This window comes from Staurois parvus, unplaced genomic scaffold (genome assembly GCF_062004578.1).
Source record: "Staurois parvus isolate SC_StPar_1 unplaced genomic scaffold, SC_StPar_1.0 ptg000657l, whole genome shotgun sequence".
Classification (NCBI taxonomy): Eukaryota; Metazoa; Chordata; class Amphibia; order Anura; family Ranidae; genus Staurois; species Staurois parvus.
Window position 1 is genome coordinate 3,761,325 of NW_028318453.1, and position 24,351 is coordinate 3,785,675.

Below are 24,351 nucleotides of genomic sequence, written 5' to 3' on the forward strand. Positions count from 1 at the left end.
GTGGTCCAGTACCACTTCTGCAGCGGTTTCCCCACCACTCCTTGCAGAATAATTAGGCAGAGAAACAGCCAAATGTTCTCTTTGGTCACAGGTTCCCACTTTCTGCTTCGTGAAAACCTGCTGTATGGAGCAGCTAGTTGTTGTGCTGCGTACCCATTTGTCTCCGTCGCGATAATTTCAATAACCTCATCGGTCAGAAACAATTCCAAGTACGCCAAGGGGTTGTCACCTTCAACGTGGACTTTCATACCAGGTGCGCCGGTAAACGGAAATCTTGGTGGTACTGGCGTACCGCAATCAATAGTGCACCACGTGCACAGATCACTCACGTCAATCTCAGATTCGCCGCTGTCTTCACTGTCGACAAATCGCCACATGAGTCGCTATCACTCAATTCAAGTAGCTCCTCACTGTCGCTGTTTGCGAGCTCATCATAAACCGCTTTGGTGCTAGCGAGACGCTTTTTGGAAGCCATGAGTGCAAAACCGTTTTTAGTCACAGAAGCTGAAAAACTGCACTATGAAAATATAAGGTAAAGTTACAATGTATGCACTAGAGTAACACATTATTTTGACACTGATCTATTTTTATAACTCCCACCTCCCACAAGCCCCGCCCCCCGATGGCACAGCACAGCTGGCTCACACTGATCACACTGATTAGCGTGATATACCAGGGAAGCAGGGGAAGACAGGGGATGGACGGAGGGGATGGCTGCATGTGCCTCAGGACCCGGGACACGGATTGCAGGGACCAGGTACTTAGTTTGCGGTGACCCCAAGTCTGGCTCGGGGTTACCGATTTTGACAGCTAAATTTAACCCCGAGCCAGACTCGGGAAAACCACTAGGGAAGTTAAAGGATAAGTTCACCTTTTTACCAAATATATTAAATGCACATTTTTTTGCAGGTAAAAAATTTTAATTTATTATTTTTGGCTGCAAGAGCCTGGAAAACATTGCACCAGTGATCTCCTGCAGGTCTATCAGTATATCTGCTTGCCCATATGGGATGTACAAGCAAGCAGACATACTGACAGGAAGAATCAATGAACTATCACGGCACTGAGTTTATTGAGAACTACAAGCCAACAACCTCTAAGGCTGTCGGTGACTTGCATTTTTTTTTAATTTGTCAGCTAGCGGGACAGTGGGGGGACAGAAGATCCCCCGCTAGCTGTCAAAGCTGGGGAGCGGGGGTCGGTGCATTCATAACATGTTACATGTTACACCCTGAATATGGGTGTAATGTGTTACATGTTATGAAAGGTGAACTTGTCCTTTAAAGTTGTATTTCTCTTTTGAGTGCAGCAAATTAATTTGTTGTTGGGTATAATGTCAAGGACAATGTAAATGTTGCCCTAAACTTACATTAGGATGGTGCGACCCCATATTGATCCTAAGATAACTTGTCTGAATCTGAGATCCTTAGGCTGTTTGAGTCAGTTCTGCACATTTATCAATCCTCTAAAACAGGGGTCTACAAACTTTCTAAATATAGGGCCAGTTTACTGTCCATCTGACTGTCATGGGGCTGAACTGTGGCCATTGGAAGTAGAAATTGTACTGGCATCAGCGGGAGTAACAACTCATCTTTGGTATTAGGGTGAGGAATAGCACATCTTCATTGGTGCAAGTGGGAGGAATAGTGCCCAATTGTTGGTGTCAGCGGGAGCAATAGTGCCCAGTTGTGTCAGTGGGAGGAATAGTGCCCCATCATTGGTGTCAGTTTGAGGAATAGTGTCCTATGGTTGGTGTCATTGGGGAGAAATAATGTCCCATCATTGGTGTTGGTGGCAGGAATAGTGCCTCTACATTAGTGTCAGTGGGAGGAATAGTGTCCTATTGTTGGTGTCATTCGCAGGGAAATAGTACCCCATCAATGGTGTCAGTGGGAAGAATAGTGTCCTACTGTTGATGTCATTGGAGGGAAATATTACCCCATTGTTGATGTTGGTGGCAGGAATAGTGCCCCATCATTGGTGTCAGTGGTAGGAATAGTGTCCTATTGTTGGTGTCAATGGGGGAAAATAGTGCCCCATCAATGGTGTCAGAGGGAGGAATAGCACCCATCATTGGTGTCAATGGGAGAGATAGTGCTTCATCGTTGATGTCAGTAGCAGTAATTATGCCCCATTGTTGGTGGGAGGAAAGGAATAGTGTCTTATATCAGTGGGAGGAAACGTGCCCCAAGGCTGGATAAAGGCAAGCAAAAAGCCACATCCAGCCCCTGGGCCGCAATTTGGAGACCACTGCTGTAAAACCTTTATCCACTTATTTCACACCCACATAACATTTACTGCAGCTGCAGGCACCCCGATATACTAGTACATCGCTCAGCACATACATGGCCACGGCACAATACTATGACTGCTGTTGCTGGTGGACACAAGCAATCACAGCATTTGCTACCCAGCCACTGTGAGCGGCCAGGGTATCTCGATCACTATGACCAATAATAGCGATCACATGATTACCATGTACTGTAAGCAAAACTGTCATGAATGGCTTCCTTTCATGACAGCTTGCTTACTGTTGTGATGCTGTGATTGACCCACTGCTATCACATGGTACCTGGGCCAGTCACAGCACCCTGTGCCATGTGATTAGCTGTAGCCAATCACAGATCACAATAGTAAGCAAACTGTTATGAATGAAAGCCATTCATGACAGTTAAAACTATTGCTTATACACTGCAATTGTCACTGTTATAAGCAATAATAGTGTATAAAAAAAACCCTGATCACTCCTCCAGAGTAGTAGAGTGTCAGCATGGTGACACTAAACTAATTTGATGGCAGAAGAAAAGAAAAGTAAAAAAAGAAAAGAAAAAGTGTTTTACAGAAAGAAATAAAGTTTTAAAAAAATGTAATAAAAAATGTACAAACTGTCACCAGTCAGCATCTCTGATACACCAGCACACCAGTCATGATAATGCTGTACTGCACTGGTGACATATGTAAAAAGAAATTGTGAAAAGAAAAATGATTTAAAGTGTTACTAAACCCACAACAGTAAAATCGGTCTGTATATGCAGTAAAGCATGCTTATTATACTCACTGTGGAACCTAAGGGGGTAATCCTGATAGAAGTCAGAAGACACTGATAGAAGTCACAAGACTGCTCTAACTGCTGATGAGAAAGGGTATTTTGCAGTTTATATTCACTTAAATAATTGCTTTTCCTTGTTCTGTGTACTGTGGGAGACCAGATATAGTGAATGCAGGGTCCTGAGTTTAGTAACACTTTACTTTCTTCACTTTCCAAACAATTGTGACAAAAAACTGGAAACATCAAAAAACTCACCATGCCTATTACTAAATACCTTGATCTGTCTTTTTTCTGAAAAGGGGTTATTTGGGGGTATTTGTACTATTTTAGTGCCTCAAAAAATTAGATTGGCCCTCAGTACATCAGAATTTATCAATTTTCAAACACTGTACAAATCCCATAGTTTGTAGGCTCTATAACGTTCACATAGACTAAATAACATACACTGCTTTGGCTTATTTTTCCCAAAGAAATATAGCAGAATACATTTTGACCTGCATTTATGAAAAAAGATTATTTGCGTACAGTGTTGCATGACCACGCATTTGCCAGTTAAAGTAGCCCAGTGCTGAATTGCAACAAAATGCTCTGGTCATGAAGGGGGTAAAGAATTTTGGAGGTCAGGTGGTTATACTCTGACTACACAATTGGTTAAAGTGGAGATGGGAGATTAAAGCTAGTACTGTTTCAGGGATCAGTCATCTTGTATTACACAAGGTCTTTGCCTTTTCTTTTCCTGAATCATTTGGATATGTGTATATAAATTTCACCATTCTATCTGACACATCGGCTCATTGTTGCATTCTCCTTGAGTCCTGGGTAGAACTCCCTTCATGTCCCCAGACTGTCTGCCAGCAGCTGTAACTCTTTAGCCCTGAATTCAGAAACCGGGTGGCTGTATACACGGGTCGATACTACAAAATGATGCTTGTCTTTTCTATAACCTTATGTGCCCACCGCTCTGTCCTGTGTCACAAATGGATGTCTGAGTAGTCAATTTATATGTTTCTACTAGGGGACACATTGCCATAATAACTGCCATAATTTTGCATTTAAATTGAAAAAAAAAAAACCATGTGCGCTCAGACTCTCACTATCTTATGAAGGCTGCGTAAATATAACAACACAGGATTGTTTGTATAGAGAAACAATTACATTTGCATATGAAATAAATACTCTAACAATGAAAGGGTTACAGTTACGGGCAATTAATATTTCACATGTAGTTATGGCTATTAACAGCTAACAATAATGTCTATTGCAATAAACACAGTTTAGAAAGCTGACAGGCGTTTATATTCAATGTATTTCAGAAGAGAACAGAACGAGAAAAAAAGAGTTCAGTACACAAAGCAATCTGTGAAAGTACTCAGCAATTTGTAGTGATATATTTCCTCCCTGCCTTTTATAATTTCTCCTTCATTGAAGACTGATTTAAAAAGCATTCATTTGATTAAAGTTAATGGCTTGAGCTCTTTTACACATAATTAAAATTACTTGAAACCCTTGTTCAGCAGAGGCTGTAAAGAGCAAAATTAATGTTAGCTTGTTGCACACCAGGAGTCCTGTAAGCCTGGGGCAATGTAAAAATGGTATGTTGATTGCACCGTTTTCCTTACTGAGGTGTGTGCAGGGGGTATCACAGCAAGGTTTCTCATCATCTTGTGAGTTTCTGAAGAAGTGGGCTGAGTGTTTTTTTAATTAAAGTGGTGGCTAGTGATGGGTGAATGTGCTTGGTTTCAATTTTCAAGAAATGTTTGGCGAACACATCCGAAATTCTGCAACAATAATATGAACCCCAGTGAAGTTAATGGGAGGAGAATCTTTAAAATCTATTCTCTCCATTTCCCAGGCTAAGAGAGAAGGTCAAACTAAGAGCATGGATAGATGGCCACTGCCCTGAAGGACACGTACTAATGAAAAAAGAATATTAAAAAAAATACTGTTCAGCAGCAGCTGTTTTAATAAGGCTTAAAGTAAAACATTAAAAAAAGCAAAATTCCTTTAAATAACATGCTCAGGGAATGCCTTAAACCTGCCTGTGAAGTGTTGCACCTGTAGGATGTACACAAGCAAAAGTGACATTTTGGAAACGAAAAACAAAATGAGTCAACTATAAGGAAACTTGGGTAAGGAGTGAATGTGTCTCGTAGCTAAGCTTGATGAACTGTACCTGGATTTATTTGGTTAGTGAAAAGACTAAGAAGCAGCAAAGAAAAGATGGACAAAAAAAACAGATGAAAGATGGGAGATGCGTTATGATTGGATAGTGAAAGAGTACAAATTTAAACATGTGCCTTTTTTCAACTAGACTAGCTACTTAAAGCTGAACTCCAGATGTGCACCAATATAAGTATGAATATCTCATACCTGAGGGGTCAAGATATTTCAAAAATGCAATTTTCCCACGTGAAGCAAGGCCATTCATAGAACCCATAAACCTGAAATACAGTTACAATGTAGCCTTATATGTACATCAAATACTTTTCACAATTATTTGTGTCCATTCCTGTGGACACCTTGAAAATAAAATAGATCTAGAAATATTTTTCTATATCTTTTCTGTAAAATGGAAGTCTAATATTACACATTTTGTTGGTGATAGTCCTGAAAATAATGATAGTCTTTGTACCATGACTGTACTTGTTTGTGTAATTTCATGGAGTCTTAGTGTCATTCAATCATTTTACAGTACCCTATATACAGTATTCCTCTGTTTTCTGTAAAATGGAAGCCTAATATTACACAATTTGTTGGTTATATTATTGGAAATAATATATAGTCTTTGTACCATGACTGTACTTGTTTGTATGATTTCACGGAGACTACAGTCTTAGTATCATTCAGTTCTTTCACAGTACTCTAAAAAATAAGTATAGTTTAAACTAATGTAATAAAGGAGTAGAGAATGTTTACTGTGAACACCCATTTATTTGTAAGGGGCACGAAATAAACAGGATTTTGACTTGAACATTGCTAGGTGATAGAAGTGAATACAGCTATACTGTATTTACTAAGCTAAGTGAACATTAACTTTTTTTATACGTTGCAATGTCCCAATATTAGATGAATTCAATATCAGTGTTTTAATCCCGTCGTATTCCAACCAGTATCACCATCCATGTTTCAGACTTGACATATACAGTGTGTCCCACCACTGTTCACATATGCGCTCACCATTAGATGAGACCTGGATGAATCAGGTCTAAAATCACTTTTTCCCACTCCGGGGAAGATCACAGGCTTTCCTCCACTAAGTTCCCATTTCAATCAATGCTGTAGATTCCAAATGTTGCACTCAAAATTCCGGGTGTATTGCCCTTTAAAAAATTGTCTCCAGTTCTGCAATAAAGCTCATACAAAGAAGGATGTCCCCATTGTGTAGCACACATGTGTCAAACACAAGGCCCAGAGGCCAAATTTGGCCCATCAGGCCATTTCATGTGGCCCTTGCACCTCTCCTGCAGCTTCAGCACCCCCTTCATGTCCTCCTCCATCTTTTCTTAGCAGTCGGCACAGAAAGGAGGACAGAACTCCTCCTCCAGATCCTGCGCTTCTCCATGCAGCTGCAAAGAAGCTCCTTTATGCCCCCCCGTCCTGTCTCAGAAGTAGAGAGGGGAACAGAACTCCTCCTACAATTATGTGCAGCCATAGTACCCCCTTGTCTCCACCTCCCCTGGTCTCAGCATTCAGCAGGCTCCACCAGCTGACTCCAGCCCTCCTCAGGTCCTCCTCCAGACCCAGCATTTAATGCTTCCCAGCTCAGCCCCCAGCTTCCTCACAGCAGCAGCACAAGGTAAGGGGGTACACTGTGATGTAAAAGACCCTTTGAGGGCAACCATAATGCTGATGTGGCCCACAATGAAATTTTGTTTGACACCCCTGGTGTAGCATATTAAAAACCAAGCTTTAATAGATAAGTAATGTACTTACATATACATAAAACAATAACACTGTAAAATGACAGCCTGTGTGGCCGCTGCGCCTGCGTCACCTCCGGGTTTGGGACTCGCCACCTGGCTGAGCTAAACTGGTAAGGAGGCTTATACTAAACTGGTAAGAAGTCCACAGAGCTCCTTTATCAACTGGAGTGAAAAGAAAATTAGAACATAAAAACATAAAAAAGCTGCCCTTTGTCACTCTAAAGCAGTGTTTCTCAACTCCAGTCCTCATGGACCCCCAACAGGTCATGTTTTCAGGATTTCCCTCAGATGAAACAGCTGTGGTAATTACTAAGGCAGTGAAACTGATCAAATCATCTGTGCAAAATAATGGAAATCCTGAAAACATGACCTGTTGGGGGTCCATGAGGACTGGAGTTGAGAAACACTGCTCTAAAGTAACAATTTTGGAGGGATTTTTTTTTGCCTTCGAATGACTGAAAATGCATTGTGTTGTTGTTGTTAAGGTATAATAGTACATTATGAACAAAAGTGAAAATGCCTGAAATCAAAGTTCTGCTAAATTAGTACTTTTAGTGTCAAATTTGATAGACAATTTCAAAAGTAGACAACATGAATATTTTCACAAAAAAAAACTGAAAAACAAATTACAATTTTCCTGTTTTGAAATTTCCCCTTTGCAAAATAAAGAAAGAAAGAGGTGCAATTTTAATAGAAAAGTGATCAATGGATCTATACAGTCACTGCTTACATATTAAACCCTTGAAAACATTTCAAAACATTGTTATGCACACTGGATGTTTTTACAGCTGCTGTTTTTGGCTTTTGACGTTTTTTTTCTACAGCCAGCATGTTATCCTATGTATCAGTGCACATATAGACTGTAATCAACGTTTTTTGGCAGGGACGTTATATGGCTGGAAAAAAAACTCAGGACTAGAGGGGTAACGTGACTTTACACAGCTAACGTTATCGGCGTTCTCAAAACGCCCAGTGTGCATGGAGCTGACCTAATTAGTTTACTAAAAACAAGCTGCTAGGATTGTGGGTTTTTTTAGCTGTAAAAACGTTCTAACACTGAAAAACACGGTAAAACGACGAAAACCGGCATTTTTGGACTTTTTTTCACCCCCAAAATTATTTTTGGGTGCAAAAATGCTAAAAACCACAAACACGGAAAGACGTGAGAAAACGGCACTAATCGCGGCAAAACACCACTAAACGCTAATGCAAAAACTCTAAAAAAAACCCTGAAATGCGACTGTACACAGCTACTCACGGGGTGTTTCACATTGTCATGTGATTCACGTTTATTCACTTTTTAATTTTTTTTTTTATTTTAGGTTTTGATTATTTGTGTTTATGTAATGAGGGTAATACACTATTTAGTTTTATATTTTTTTGAGGTACACGGTGGATGCCTGTACCACATCAAAGGAATAAAGAATTGAAAAGATGTACTGACACCAAGAGATTTTGGGACTTTCAGGGGTGAAAGTGTGACTTTTTGAGTGGTAATTAAGGGTTTTCTTTGTTTTATTTTATTTGAACACCGATTTTTGAATTTTATTTACACAGCTAACGTTACCAGCATTATCAAAACACCCAGTGTGCATGGAGCAGACCTAATCACTTTACTAAAAACAAGCTGCTAGGACTAGTGGGTTTTTTAGCTGTAAAAATGCTTTAACACTGAAAAATGCAGCAAAACGTGGTAAAATGACGCAAACCGGCATTTTTGGACGTTTTTTTCACCCCCCAAAATTCTTTGGGGTAAAAAGAAAAGCTAAAAACGTAAACACAGAAAAACACGAGAAAAGGCTGCTAATCGCGGCAAAACACTGCTAAACGCTAATTCAAAAAGGCTAAAAAAAAAGCTGAAAAACTCACGTTTTTAATGTGACTTTAGACAGCTAATGTTACAGGGGTTATCAAAATGCCCTGTGTGCATGGAGCTGACCTAATCACTTTACTAAAAACAAGCTTCTAGGACTAGTGGGTTTTTTACCTGTAAATGCTCTAACACTGAAAAACGTGGTAAAATGACGCACACCGGTGTTTTTGGACATTTTTTCACCAAAATAAATTTTTTTGGGGTGAAAAAAACATTAAAAAATACAAACGCGAGAAAACACTGCTAATCGCAGCAAAAAGCCTCTAAACACTAATGCAAAAAAGCTAAAAAAGCTGAAAAACTCACGTTTTTAACGTGACTTTAGACAGCTAACGTTACCAGCGTTATCAAAATGCCCTGTGTGCATGGAGCTGACCTAATCACTTTACTAAAAACAAGCTTCTAGGACTAGTGGGCTTTTTAGCTGTAAATGCTCTAACACCGAAAAACGTGGTAAAATGACGCACACCGGTGTTTTTGGACATTTTTTCACCAAAATAATTTTTTTTTGGGTGAAAAAAAAACACTAAAAAATACAAACGAGAGAAAATGCTGATAATCTCAGCAAAAATCCGCTAAACGCTAACGCAAAAACGCTAAAAAAAAGCTGAAAAACTCACGTTTTTAACATGACTTTACACAGCTAACGTTACCAGCGTTATCAAAACGCCCCGTGTGCATGCAGCTGACCTAATCACTTTACTAAAAACAAGCTGCTAACAATTGTAAAGAGCAGGCATCTAGAGATGTAAATATTGTTTCAGATTTTCTGGTTGCAACCATTTTTGCATTTGCAGTGGAAACATTCCTTCAGGTTAGTCTGTGCTTAATCACTTTATGACTGCCTGCCCTCATTGTACTGCGGATGGGCGGTCGCTGTAGGCAAAACGACATACGGGTATTTCTCTGCCTACGTCTGGGTTTTGGGTTTTTAACATGACTTTACACAGCTAACGTTACCAGTGTTATGACTGCCTGCCCGCATTGTACTGCGGATGGGCGGTCGCTGTAGGCAAAACGACATACGGGTATTTCTCTGCCTTCGTCTGGGTTTCGGGTGGCCCCCCCCTTCCCCCGGCACCCTCTATTATTGTACACAGCGGGAGCCTGTCAGCAAGTCCTGCCCAATAATTTACAGCTGCAACCTGCTGATTGGCACAGCCAGAGCTCTGTGTTGACATTCAGCACAGAGCTCAGTACACAGGGAGTAATCTGTCAGTTTCTCATCCCTGCAAAGCATGGGGAAAAAATAACATACATTTCATTGATGTACAGTATTGCATGACTGAGCAATTGTCAGTTAAAATAACGCAGTGCCGTATAGCAAAAACTGGCCTGGTTATGAAAGGGGATAAATCTTCTGGAGGTCAAGTGGTTAATATAAATCTTATATCTGCAATCAGTTAAATATGGAGTTTCTTTTAAAAATTTGAATGAGTAAAAATGATTCTGCCTAACTTGTGCACCCTCTGCCTTTATTTCTTTTTCTGTGTGCCAGTTAACCAGTGGGAAGCATGTCATAGACGCCGTGCACACCAATCACACTGCAGCAAATAACTTTAAGTGGATTTATATATTGTTTGGAATTGATAGCTTTTACAGCTAATAGAAGTACTGTTTCTTGTTTATAAATTTCCCAATTATTTCCTTTCTGTAATAAAGTTTGCATTACATTAACCATAAACCTTTGTCAGCATGTAGCTTGACTTGTATATTTGGTCTTTAAGTATTTATAAAGTGTTTTTATTTGTATTTCTTTTAGTGATGGCTGGGCAGACAGAGATGAAGTTATAGATGGCTATGAAGCTGAAGCCAGTGGTGGAATTACTATGAAGCTTCGTTCACCAGAGGTGAAGTCCTTTGATGAGTATTTTCTGACTCTACGCTTGGATAATAATTCTCGAAATCCGTGGTTTAGCGAGTTTTGGCAATATCGATTCCAGTGTCGTATTCCAGGGCACCCACAGGAGAATGCTAATTTTAAAAGGATTTGTAAAGGTAACATTATTGACAGTTTGATCTTTAACCTTTTGTCTAACATTTTATTTCAGCTATATAGGAAATGCCTGCTACTAAACTCTCAAAACCTTAAAATGTTACTAAACCCACTACAGTAAAATCAGTCTATATATGTAGTAAAGCATGCTTGTTATACTCACTGTGAAACCTAAGGTGTGTAAAAAGGATGTTTTATCCTCACCTCTCTGATCCTCCCCTTCTTTTACTGTCCCCAATCTATATGCTGACAGAACAGAGCCTTGGGAGAAAGCTGTACATGCTCAGTTTGGTGTGTATTGCTAGAGAGTTTTTTTTCCTGTGAGGGTGCATGTGATCAGCACAGGGCCAATCAGCACTGTCCAGACAGAGAGTCAGGGGTCCTGCAGCCTCATAGGAAAATCAGGGCAGAATAGAAACTCCTTCTACAAGCTTTGACCAGTACTCTGCTGAACACTGACAGAAGTCACAAGACTGCTTTAACTGCTGATTAGAAAATATATTTAGCAATTTATAGCTACTAAAATAGTTGTATTTCCATGTTGTGTGTACTGTGGGAGACCAGATATAGTGAATGCAGGGTCCTGGGTCTAGTAGCACTTTAAGGATTACGGTATTCATGTTTAATAAGCAGTGAAAGGGTGGGGGAAATTTATTGAGGAAGATACAAACTGAATGAGCTAATATCTACTAAAAACAATATGTGCCGTTTATTTATCAATGGATCTATGCCATTTTTATTTGATCTTTTGCTTGCCTGCATACATGTATTCAGCCTTTGGTATTCCAGCCCAGGTCATAAAAAATGTTAACCTGTTAGATACATGACGTTAAAAACAAACATGATAATTACCATGATATTTGGGCTGGCTGGATATATGTTTCATATGAAATACTGGACGTTTAACACCATGTTCGGAACAAGCACTCCTGAGCAAAGGTTGTCCCTCTCCTGGAAGCTGTTTTAGGACCCGGGTTTTCGCATCCATATGTGTAGGCTATGGATTTTTTTTTTAAATTATGCTTGATATTAGATCACAAGGCATGCAAATTCCCTTTATGTCAGTGCATAAGGTGTAGTTCATTTTTTTTCTTTCTTCCTTATTTTTTTCCTTTCTACGGCATTGCATATTTCACTGTCAGTAATCTCTTGTCATGGTACTGTATAAATTTGGTATTTTTTTGGATTGCTTATTTATGAATCTGGGAATGATACTCTTTTACCAGGCTGTTCTTTTTACTGTATTCAGTCACTGGCAGTGGTGTATTTAGGTTTAATGCTGCCCTAGGCAACACAAAAATCGTCTCCCCCCCTTCCCATGGAGAGACCCTGACACCAACCAACACCCCCACCCCCACAAAGAGAGCTTGACATTGACCAACAACACCCCACCCCCACCCAAGAGAGCCTTCCACTACCACCGCCCCCATACACTGGTAACCCCCCCCGCACCCTAGCAAGCGAGAAGACACTCACCTACACAGCTCAGGACATCCCCGGGAACAAGAGTCAGGCTCTGCATACACCATGAAGCAGTCCACAACCTCTCTCAGATTCCACCCGATCCCCATGCTGCATGTTTCCCTTCTTCCATCCCTTCTTTTGGGGGGCGGTGCTTCCCCCTCGAAAAATGCTGCCCTAGGCAAATGCCTTGTTTGCCTTGTGGTAAATACACTTTTGGTCACTGCCTAACTGTACCTACTGTTATGCCAGCGAATTGTTGGTTTATTGGCTTTGTGATACCTGTTTGTAGCATAATGTAAAACTCTAAAGAATAATCAAATTAAAAGAATGCCAAGCCATGAAGCATAGAAAAGTCAGCATCTGGCATAAAAAAAATTCCCAGCCTTGTCAGTGAATGTGGTATAATAGGAAAATATAGTGTTACACTCTTAAGCTCACCATGCGCATAACAGTCTATCGAACAATCTTTGTATAATCAACTTTAGATTACACAAATATATATGTAATATAATAAAAGAACCTACTTAAACTATGCAATCAATCTGTAATGCATAGTTGTTGGTATATCTAAAGAAAAACATAAAGTCAATTTTAATGTGTGAGCTTTAGAGTGATTAATAAACACTTAATAAACACATATCTGATTTTGTTTCCCAATTTTACTGATTGTAAGAATACAGATTACAAAAGGTATTTGTCATACATCACAGAAGCCATAACTTTGTTAATTTTTTTACTAGTAAAACAAATTTTTAAATTTTTACCTTTTTTTTTATAAAGGAAATCTGGGACCAATGGCCCCCTCTGGCAGGGAGGCCCTGGGCAACTGCACCTTTTGCCCCCTTATAAATCTGGTACTGTTGGTGCAAAATTACTTTTGGCCTCAGAAGTTTCATAGCAGGTTATGAAATTAAAAAAACATGTTCTTCCAATCATGACATACAATCTCAATTGCAGCTTGTAAATATGAAACAGAAAATATCTGACATTATATGACAAAAATAAAGCTTCCATTAGAAGTTTTTATCACAATACGTCTGTTCCATAAATGGTGAGCGTGAACAGGTAAGATTACAACTAGAGATGAGCGAAGTATTCAAAAATTCGATTCGACTGATTCGGCGAATTCGTAGAAAAATTTCGATTCGAGTCGAATATATTCGCTGTGAATTTAACTTAAAAAAGGGTGTTTCTAGGCTTCAGAGAGACTTAATATTAGTGCTGAACACTGTACCTTTAATTTAAATGCCCTTGGAGTCTGCTGGGGAAGAGAAATAATACTGTCAGGCAGTATGACATGCAGATGAGTGCCGTCGATCTTAGAATCACCGCACACTTCACTCATTTGGCCAGTCACGGGGCCAAAACCAGAGTGTGGAGCCACAGTGTGGCGGTGGAGGCAGCAGCAATGGGAGGCCATGCAGCACCCTATGACAAAAATGGAAACCACCAGCAGTGTGAGGAGACCTGAAAGTGGCACATGGCAGAGTGTGGCGATAGAGACAGCAGCAATGGGAGGCCGTACAGGGACCCATGACACACTCTGGACCTGGCAGCAGCATGAGGAGGCGGTACAGGGGCCCATGGCAGATTACGGGCCTGGCAGCAGCATGAGGAGTCGGTAGGGGGGCCCATGGCAGATTACAGGCCTGGCAGCAGCAATGGGAGGCCGTACAGGGACCCATGACACAATCTGGACCTGGCAGCAGCATGGGGAGGCGGTACAGGGGCCCATGACAGATTACGGGCCTGGCAGCAGCATTTGGAGTCGGTACGGGGGCCCATGACACACTCTGGACCTGGCAGCAGCATGAGGAGGCGGTACAGGGGCGCATGACAGATTACGAGCCTGGCAGCAGCAACTTGGACAGGAGGACGTTCAGTTTCTGCACCGTCTGGTGCGTGCTCGCAAACTGTTGTCTCTTGGAAACGGATTCCAAGAAAGACTGCTGACGGAATCCGTGAAGAGGAGTAGCAGGAGAAGGAGCATCTGAACGAGCGGAATATGCCAACAAGCGACAACAGGGGCCCATGACAGATTACGGGCCTGGCAGCAGCATGAGGAGTCGGTACGGGGGCCCATGGCAGATTAGGGGCCTGGCAGCAGCTATGGGAGGCCCGTAATCTGCCAGCACCCTATGACAAAAAATGGAACCCACCAGCAGTGTGAGGAGACCTGAAAGTGGCACATGGCAGAGTGTGGCGATGGAGACAGCAGCAATGGGAGGCCGTACAGGGACCCATGACACACTCTGGACCTGGCAGCAGCATGAGGAGGCGGTATAGGGGCCCATGGCAGATTAGGGGCCTGGCAGCAGCTATGGGAGGCCCGTAATCTGCCAGCACCCTATGACAAAAAATGGAACACACCAGCAGTGTGAGGAGACCTGAAAGTGGCACATGTTTGGGGCATGATTCATGGCGGATTTAGTCAGTTGTGTCAGGAACTGGTGGTTTGAAATCCAGACTAATCCACGCCTGATTCATTTTCACAAACGTCAGTCTCTCCACACTTTGGGTGGACAGTCGTGTCCTCCGCGGAGTTGCAATACCTCCTGCCGCACTAAACACGCGCTCCGATGCCACGCTACTGGCCGGGCATGACAGCCTTTCAAGGGCAAATTCAGCTAGTTGGGGCCAAAGGTCAAGTTTCGTTGCCCAGTAGTCAAGGGGATTGTCTACCTCGGTTGGCAGGGTGCTGTCCAAGTAGGCCTAAGCCTGTTGTTTGAGGTCCTGCTCCAGGTCCACCTGATGCTGCTGCTGCTGCTGCTGCTGCGGCTGGTTAGTAGTTTCCTCACTGCGCTGGTGAAGAAAGCTACTCATCATCGACTGCAGACTGAGGCAGCCGCTGCTGGTGGAGCTGCCACTGCTCCTACCACCCCACCCCTCCCCTGCTGCCATGGCAGCGGAACGCGAGCGCACAGGGCCCACAGTGTCTGAGGATGGACGTTGGCGCACAAAGGCAGACACCAACTGACTACATAGGTGGTTTTTATAGTACGTTATTTTGGCCTCCCTCTCAGCAGGTGTGAAAAAGGCCACCATTTTGGAACGGTAGCGAGGGTCCAACAAGGTGGACAGCCAAAAGTCATCCCTCTGTCTGATGGTTATTATTCGGCTGTCGCTACGCAAGCAAGCGAGCATGCTATGGGCCATTTGTGCCAAGGAATGCGAGGGACTCCCTGCCTCCATCTCCACAGCATACTGCCACGGTGCGTCTGGGTCCTCTGTCTCCTCCTCCTCCTCCTCCTCTACCAGATGCTCCTGCTCCTCCACTCCTGTCCGCTGAGTGGAAAAACCACCCATTTCACTCAATAATTCCTGAGCACCAATGTCCTCCTCTACCTCCTCCTCTTCTTCCTGTCCTGCCCCCACAGGGGTCATGTGGCGTTGAGATCTGTGCGCCACGTCTACCGCACCCTGACCAGCCATTGTTAACAGCATTTGTTCCAGGACGTGCAACAGAGGAATGACGTCGTTCATCCCATAGTCCTGCCGACTCACGAATAGCGTGGCCTCCTCAAAGGGCCTGAGCAAGCGCAGGTGTCACGCATGAGCTGCCAATGGCTGACATCTAAGTTACACAGGGAATACCTTTATCCGCTTTTAACATCAGGAAATCTGTGATGGCCTTTTGCTGTTCGTAAAGGCGGTCTAACATATGTAGGGTTGAATTCCACCTTGTTGCAACGTCACAGCATGAGGAGTCGGTATAGGGGCCCATGGCAGATTAGGGGCCTGGCAGCAGCTATGGGAGGCCCGTAATCTGCCAGCACCCTATGTCAAAAAATTCTACACACCAGCAGTGTGTGAGGAGACCTGAAAGTGGCACATGGCAGAGTGTGGCGATGGAGACAGCAGCAATGGGAGGCCGTACAGGGACCCATGACAGACTCTGGACCTGGCAGCAGCATGAGGAGGCGGTATATAGGGGCCTATGGCAGATTAGGGGCCTGGCAGCAGCTATAGGAGGCCCATAATCTGCCAGCACCCTATGTCAAAAAAATTCTACACACCAGCAGTGTGAGGAGACCTGAAAGTGGCACATGGCATGAGAGACTCTGGACCTGGCAGCAGCATGAGGAAGCGGTATATAGGGGCCTATGGCAGATTAGGGGCCTGGCAGCAGCAATGGGAGGCCCATAATCTGCCAGCACCCTATGTCAAAAAATTCTACACACCAGCAGTGTGTGAGGAGACCTGAAAGTGGCACATGGCAGAGTGTGGCGATGGAGACAGCAGCAATGGGAGGCCGTACAGGGACCCATGACAGACTCTGGACCTGGCAGCAGCATGAGGAAGCGGTATATAGGGGCCTATGGCAGATTAGGGGCCTGGCAGCAGCTATAGGAGGCCCATAATCTGCCAGCACCCTATGTCAAAAAATTCAACACACCAGCAGTGTGAGGAGACCTGAAAGTGGCACATGGCATGAGACACTGTGGACCTGGCAGCAGCATGAGGAGGCGGTATATAGGGGCCCATGGCAGATTAGGGGCCTGGCAGCAGCTATGGGAGGCCCATAATCTGCCAGCACCCTATGTCAAAAAATTCAACACACCAGCAGTGTGAGGAGACCTGAAAGTGGCACATGGCATGAGACACTGTGGACCTGGCAGCAGCATGAGGAGGCGGTATATAGGGGCCCATGGCAGATTAGGGGCATGGCAGCAGCTATGGGAGGCCCATAATCTGCCAGCACCCTATGTCAAAAAATTCAACACACCAGCAGTGTGAGGAGACCTGAAAGTGGCACATGGCAGAGTGTGGCGATGGAGACAGCAGCAATGGGAGGCCGTACAGGGACCCATGACAGACTCTGGACCTGGCAGCAGCATGAGGAAGCGGTATATAGGGGCCTATGGCAGATTAGGGGCCTGGCAGCAGCTATAGGAGGCCCATAATCTGCCAGCACCCTATGTCAAAAAATTCAACACACCAGCAGTGTGAGGAGACCTGAAAGTGGCACATGGCATGAGACACTGTGGACCTGGCAGCAGCATGAGGAGGCGGTATATAGGGGCCCATGGCAGATTAGGGGCCTGGCAGCAGCTATGGGAGGCCCATAATCTGCCAGCACCCTATGTCAAAAAATTCAACACACCAGCAGTGTGAGGAGACCTGAAAGTGGCACATGGCATGAGACACTGTGGACCTGGCAGCAGCATGAGGAGGCGGTATATAGGGGCCCATGGCAGATTAGGGGCCTGGCAGCAGCTATGGGAGGCCCATAATCTGCCAGCACCCTATGTCAAAAAATTCAACACACCAGCAGTGTGAGGAGACCTGAAAGTGGCACATGGCAGAGTGTGGCGATGGAGACAGCAGCAATGGGAGGCCGTACAGGGACCCATGACAGACTCTGGACCTGGCAGCAGCATGAGGAGGCGGTATATAGGGGCCTATGGCAGATTAGGGGCCTGGCAGCAGCTATGGGAGGCCCTTAATCTGCCAGCACCCTATGTCAAAAAATTCTACACACCAGCAGTGTGAGGAGACCTGAAAGTGGCACATGGCATGAGAGACTCTGGACCTGGCAGCAGCATGAGGAAGCGGTATATAGGGGCCTATGGCAGATTAGGGGCCTGGCAGCAGCAATGGGAGGCCCATAATCTGCCAGCACCCTATGTCAAAAAATTCTACACACCAGCAGTGTGTGAGGAGACCTGAAAGTGGCACATGGCAGAGTGTGGCGATGGAGACAGCAGCAATGGGAGGCCGTACAGGGACCCATGACAGACTCTGGACCTGGCAGCAGCATGAGGAGGCGGTATATAGGGGCCCATGGCAGATTAGGGGCCTGGCAGCAGCTATGGGAGGCCCTTAATCTGCCAGCACCCTATGTCAAAAAATTCTACACACCAGCAGTGTGTGAGGAGACCTGAAAGTGGCACATGGCAGAGTGTGGCGATGGAGACAGCAGCAATGGGAGGCCGTACAGGGACCCATGACAGACTCTGGACCTGGCAGCAGCATGAGGAGGCGGTATATAGGGGCCCATGGCAGATTAGGGGCCTGGCAGCAGCTATGGGAGGCCCATAATCTGCCAGCACCCTATGTCAAAAAATTCAACACACCAGCAGTGTGAGGAGACCTGAAAGTGGCACATGGCAGAGTGTGGCGATGGAGACAGCAGCAATGGGAGGCCGTACAGGGACCCATGACAGACTCTGGACCTGGCAGCAGCATGAGGAGGCGGTATATAGGGGCCTATGGCAGATTAGGGGCCTGGCAGCAGCTATGGGAGGCCCTTAATCTGCCAGCACCCTATGTCAAAAAATTCTACACACCAGCAGTGTGAGGAGACCTGAAAGTGGCACATGGCATGAGACACTGTGGACCTGGCAGCAGCATGAGGAGGCGGTATATAGGGGCCCATGGCAGATTAGGGGCCTGGCAGCAGCTATGGGAGGCCCATAATCTGCCAGCACCCTATGTCAAAAAATTCAACACACCAGCAGTGTGAGGAGACCTGAAAGTGGCACATGGCAGAGTGTGGCGATGGAGACAGCAGCAATGGGAGGCCGTACAGGGACCCATGACAGACTCTGGACCTGGCAGCAGCATGAGGAGGCGGTATATAGGGGCCTATGGCAGATTAGGGGCCTGGCAGCAGCTATGGGAGGCCCTTAATCTGCCAGCACCCTATGTCAAAAAATTCTACACACCAGCAGTGTGAGGAGACCTGAAAGTGGCACATGGCATGAGAGACTCTGGACCTGGCAGCAGCATGAGGAAGCGGTATATAGGGGCCTATGGCAGATTAGGGGCCTGGCAGCAGCAATGGGAGGCCCATAATCTGCCAGCACCCTATGTCAAAAAATTCTACACACCAGCAGTGTGTGAGGAGACCTGAAAGTGGCACATGGCAGAGTGTGGCGATGGAGACAGCAGCAATGGGAGGCCGTACAGGGACCCATGACAGACTCTGGACCTGGCAGCAGCATGAGGAGGCGGTATATAGGGGCCCATGGCAGATTAGGGGCCTGGCAGCAGCTATGGGAGGCCCTTAATCTGCCAGCACCCTATGTCAAAAAATTCTACACACCAGCAGTGTGTGAGGAGACCTGAAAGTGGCACATGGCAGAGTGTGGCGATGGAGACAGCAGCAATGGGAGGCCGTACAGGGACCCATGACAGACTCTGGACCTGGCAGCAGCATGAGGAGGCGGTATATAGGGGCCCATGGCAGATTAGGGGCCTGGCAGCAGCTATGGGAGGCCCTTAATCTGCCAGCACCCTATGTCAAAAAAATTCTACACACCAGCAGTGTGAGGAGACCTGAAAGTGGCACATGGCATGAGAGACTCTGGACCTGGCAGCAGCATGAGGAAGCGGTATATAGGGGCCTATGGCAGATTAGGGGCCTGGCAGCAGCTATAGGAGGCCCATAATCTGCCAGCACCCTATGTCAAAAAATTCAACACACCAGCAGTGTGAGGAGACCTGAAAGTGGCACATGGCAGAGTGTGGCGATGGAGACAGCAGCAATGGGAGGCCGTACAGGGACCCATGACAGACTCTGGACCTGGCAGCAGCATGAGGAGGCGGTATATAGGGGCCTATGGCAGATTAGGGGCCTGGCAGCAGCTATGGGAGGCCCGTAATCTGCCAGCACCCTATGTCAAAAAATTCTACACACCAGCAGTGTGAGGAGACCTGAAAGTGGCACATGGCATGAGAGACTCTGGACCTGGCAGCAGCATGAGGAAGCGGTATATAGGGGCCTATGGCAGATTAGGGGCCTGGCAGCAGCAATGGGAGGCCCATAATCTGCCAGCACCCTATGTCAAAAAATTCTACACACCAGCAGTGTGTGAGGAGACCTGAAAGTGGCACATGGCAGAGTGTGGCGATGGAGACAGCAGCAATGGGAGGCCGTACAGGGACCCATGACAGACTCTGGACCTGGCAGCAGCATGAGGAAGCGGTATATAGGGGCCTATGGCAGATTAGGGGCCTGGCAGCAGCTATAGGAGGCCCATAATCTGCCAGCACCCTATGTCAAAAAATTCAACACACCAGCAGTGTGAGGAGACCTGAAAGTGGCACATGGCATGAGACACTGTGGACCTGGCAGCAGCATGAGGAGGCGGTATATAGGGGCCCATGGCAGATTAGGGGCCTGGCAGCAGCTATGGGAGGCCCATAATCTGCCAGCACCCTATGTCAAAAAATTCAACACACCAGCAGTGTGAGGAGACCTGAAAGTGGCACATGGCATGAGAGACTCTGGACCTGGCAGCAGCATGAGGAAGCGGTATATAGGGGCCTATGGCAGATTAGGGGCCTGGCAGCAGCTATAGGAGGCCCATAATCTGCCAGCACCCTATGTCAAAAAATTCTACACACCAGCAGTGTGTGAGGAGACCTCAAAGTGGCACATGTTTGAGGCATGATTCATGGCGGATTTAGTCAGTTGTGTCAGGAACTGGTGGTTTGAAATCCAGACTAATCCACGCCTGATTCATTTTCACAAACGTGAGTCTCTCCACACTTTGGGTGGACAGTCGTGTCCTCCGCGGAGTTACAATACCTCCTGCCGCACTAAACACGCGCTCCGATGCCACGCTACTGGCTGGGCATGACAGCCTTTCAAGGGCAAATTCAGCTAGTTGGGGCCAAAGGTCAAGTTTCGTTGCCCAGTAGTCAAGGGGATTGTCTACCTCGGTTGGCAGGGTGCTGTCCAAGTAGGCCCAAGCCTGTTGTTTGAGGTCCTGCTCCAGGTCCACCTGATGCTGCTGCTGCTGCTGCGGCTGGTTAGTAGTTTCCTCACTGCGCTGGTGAAGAAAGCTACTCATCATCGACTGCAGACTGAGGCAGCTGCTGCTGGTGGAGCTGCCACTGCTCCTACCACCCCACCCCTCCCCTGCTGCCATGGCAGCGGAACGCGAGCGCACAGGGCCCACAGTGTCTGAGGATGGACGTTGGCGCACAAAGGCAGACACCAACTGACTACATAGGTGGTTTTTATAGTACGTTATTTTGGCCTCCCTCTCAGCAGGTGTGAAAAAGGCCACCATTTTGGAACGGTAGCGAGGGTCCAACAAGGTGGACAGCCAAAAGTCATCCCTCTGTCTGATGGTTATTATTCGGCTGTCGCTACGCAAGCAAGCGAGCATGCTATGGGCCATTTGTGCCAAGGAATGCGAGGGACTCCCTGCCTCCATCTCCACAGCATACTGCCACGGTGCGTCTGGGTCCTCTGTCTCCTCCTCCTCCTCTACCAGATGCTCCTGCTCCTCCACTCCTGTCCGCTGAGTGGAAAAACCACCCATTTCACTCAATAATTCCTGAGCACAAATGTCCTCCTCTACCTCCTCCTCTTCTTCCTGTCCTGCCCCCACAGGGGTCATGTGGCGTTGAGATCTGTGCGCCACGTCTACCGCACCCTGACCAGCCATTGTTAACAGCATTTGTTCAAGGACGTGCAACAGAGGAATGACGTCGTTCATCCCATAGTCCTGCCGACTCACGAATAGCGTGGCCTCCTCAAAGGGCCTGAGCAAGCGGCAGGTGTCACGCATGAGCTGCCAATGGCTGACATCGAAGTTACACAGGGGAGTACCTTTATCCGCTTGTAACATCAGGAAATCGGTGATGGCCTTTCGCTGTTCGTAAAGGCGGTCTAACATGTGTAGGGTTGAATTCCACCTTGTTGCAACGTCGCAGATCAGGCGATGCTGTGGAATTCCGTTCTGCCGCTGCAGCTCAAGGAGGGTGTGCTTTGCGGTGTAGGAATGGCTGAAATGCATGCAAAGTTTACGTGACATTTTAAGGATGTCTTGCAGTGGGATGGTGGATTTTAAGAACCGCTTGACAACCAGATTGAACACGTGAGCCATGCATGGCGCATGGCACAACCTTCCTTGACGCAGAGCAGACACCATGTTCTTTCCGTTGTCGGTCAACATGGTTCCGATTTTCAGTTTGCGCGGAGACAGCCATCTGTCGATTTCTCTGTTCATTACACTCAGAAGTTCCTCCCCTGTGTGACTACGTTCGCCAAGGCATACCAGGTGCAGAACAGCGTGACACCGTTGCGCCCTGCACATGTGATATGCCGGTCGGGTAATGGGACTTGGCACGGGGGTGGCGGCTGAGGACACGGCGGAAGAAGAGGTGGTAGAGGCGGACATCTTTGCCGGACCAAGGACGTGCAAACGTGGAGGCAAAAGCGGCGTGACCTGTCCAAGTTGCTGGTGCGGCTGTGACGGCACCACGTTCACCCAGTGGGCCGTAAATGACATGTACTGTCCCTGACCGTAGTTACAGCTCCACACGTCGGCGCTGCCGTGCACTTTGGCAGAGACCGACATGCTCAAAGACTGGCCCACCATGTCTTCTACATGTGAATGCAGGGCTGGCACTGCCTTTTTGGCGAAGAAATGACGGCTTGGCACTCTCCACCGCGGCGCGGCACAAGCCATCATTTCTCGGAAAGGTGCTGAGTCCACCACTTGGAAAGGGAGGGACTGCAGCACCAGCAACTTGGACAGGAGGACGTTCAGCTTTTGCACCGTCGGGTGCGTGCTCGCAAACTGTTGTCTCTTGGAAACGGATTCCAAGAAAGACTGCTGACGGAATCCGTGAAGAGGAGTAGCAGGAGAAGGAGCATCTGAACGAGCGGAAGATGCCAACGAGCGACAACTCCCCTCAGCAGAGGTGTTGGAGCCTTGACTGGCTGATGGAGGGCGATTGACGTCGGGTGACGGAGCAAGTAACGGAGCGGGTGATGGAGCGGGGGCTGGGGCGGGCAGAACCGCCGTATCTTTATCACGGTTTTCCCAGGCCACCAAATGGCGACGCTGCATATGCTGCCGCAACGCTGTAGTCCCAACATGGGCCCCCTGGCCACGCTTGACTTTCTGGCCACATAGTCGACATACGGCTACGTTTACTTCCTCGGGCGGCTTGACGAAAAATTGCCACACCGCCGAGTAGGAAACTTTGCCCCCGATACTCCTCACTGGCTGACTGCTGCTTCCTCCGTGCACACCGGCACCACTACTGGCCGTGGTGGTAGGCTGCAGTGGAGCTGGTGCTCTACTCCGTGGACGTTTGGCTCCACTGACACTGCTGCGACCCTGCTGCTGTCTCCTGGGCAACCCACCGACTGTTTTGCTCGCTGCCAAGCTGCCACCCTCTTCTCCTGATGATGCGGAAGAAATTGCCTGATGACGACGAGGCTGCCAAGTGCGATCAACCTCCTCATCATCAAGTAGGGTCTCCGCCTCACTACTAGCCCCCTCGGCTGCGTCTGGGTCAGGAGACAGACCTGTCTCTAGACCGGCTACCGAGCCACTCTCCTCGCCACTACTTCTTCGCCTGGCTGCTGAAAAGGCGGATGTCTCCCCCCGTTCCTGACCGCCCTCTGTTAGCTCTTCCTCACTGTACAGTGGGGCTGAGCCCACAGCATGCGATACTTCGCTTGGTGAGGGAACACCAAAGGACAGGGGCAGGTAGAGGACACGTGATTTCAGTGGGCTTGGTCCCGGGCCATGCCAACTAACGGTTGTGTCTGACGTACCCACCGACCGTTGGCTGTAGGTGTCAGAGGTGACCTGGGAAGAGGAAGACGACCGAGCCAACCAATCGACGACGGCAGGGTTGTCGGTGGAGACACGACCGCTGGATGACACCGGGAGCACTGGCCTCTGGCTGCGAATAGTGCTGCCTCGACCCCTTCCTCTGCTGCCACGTCTGCTCGCTCCTAAAACATTGCCTCCTCTGCCACTCCTCTGCATGTTGTCTGACATACTCTTTAATTAAACGATTATGTGTCCCTGAGTAACAATTCTGTGTCCCTGAGTAACAATTTTGTGTCTGTGCGAGTAACAATTCTGTGGCCCTAAGTAACAGTTCTGTGGCCCTCAGTAACAATTCTGTGTCCCTGATTAACGTTTCTGTGGCCCCAAGTAACAGTTCTGTGGCCCTCAGTAACAATTCTGTGTCTGTGCGAGTAACAATTCTGTGTCTGTGCGAGTAACAATTCTGTGGCCCTAAGTAAAGTTTCTGTGGCCCTAAGTAACAATTCTCTGGCACT

The 24,351-nt window shown here is 46.7% G+C and overlaps 1 protein-coding gene across 1 annotated transcript in view; it reads left to right on the forward strand.

Moving 5' to 3' along the window:
* Positions 1 to 473: 473 nt before the first annotated feature.
* The window catches only part of LOC149448785 (metabotropic glutamate receptor 1-like), a 134,889-nt gene continuing 111,011 nt past the window's right edge, over positions 474 to 24,351 (forward strand). Inside the window, exons 1-2 of the mRNA XM_089694294.1 lie at positions 474 to 532; positions 10,608 to 10,843. Of these exons, the coding sequence (XP_089550420.1) occupies positions 474 to 532; positions 10,608 to 10,843 (295 nt within the window). The remainder of the gene's footprint in view (positions 533 to 10,607; positions 10,844 to 24,351) is intronic.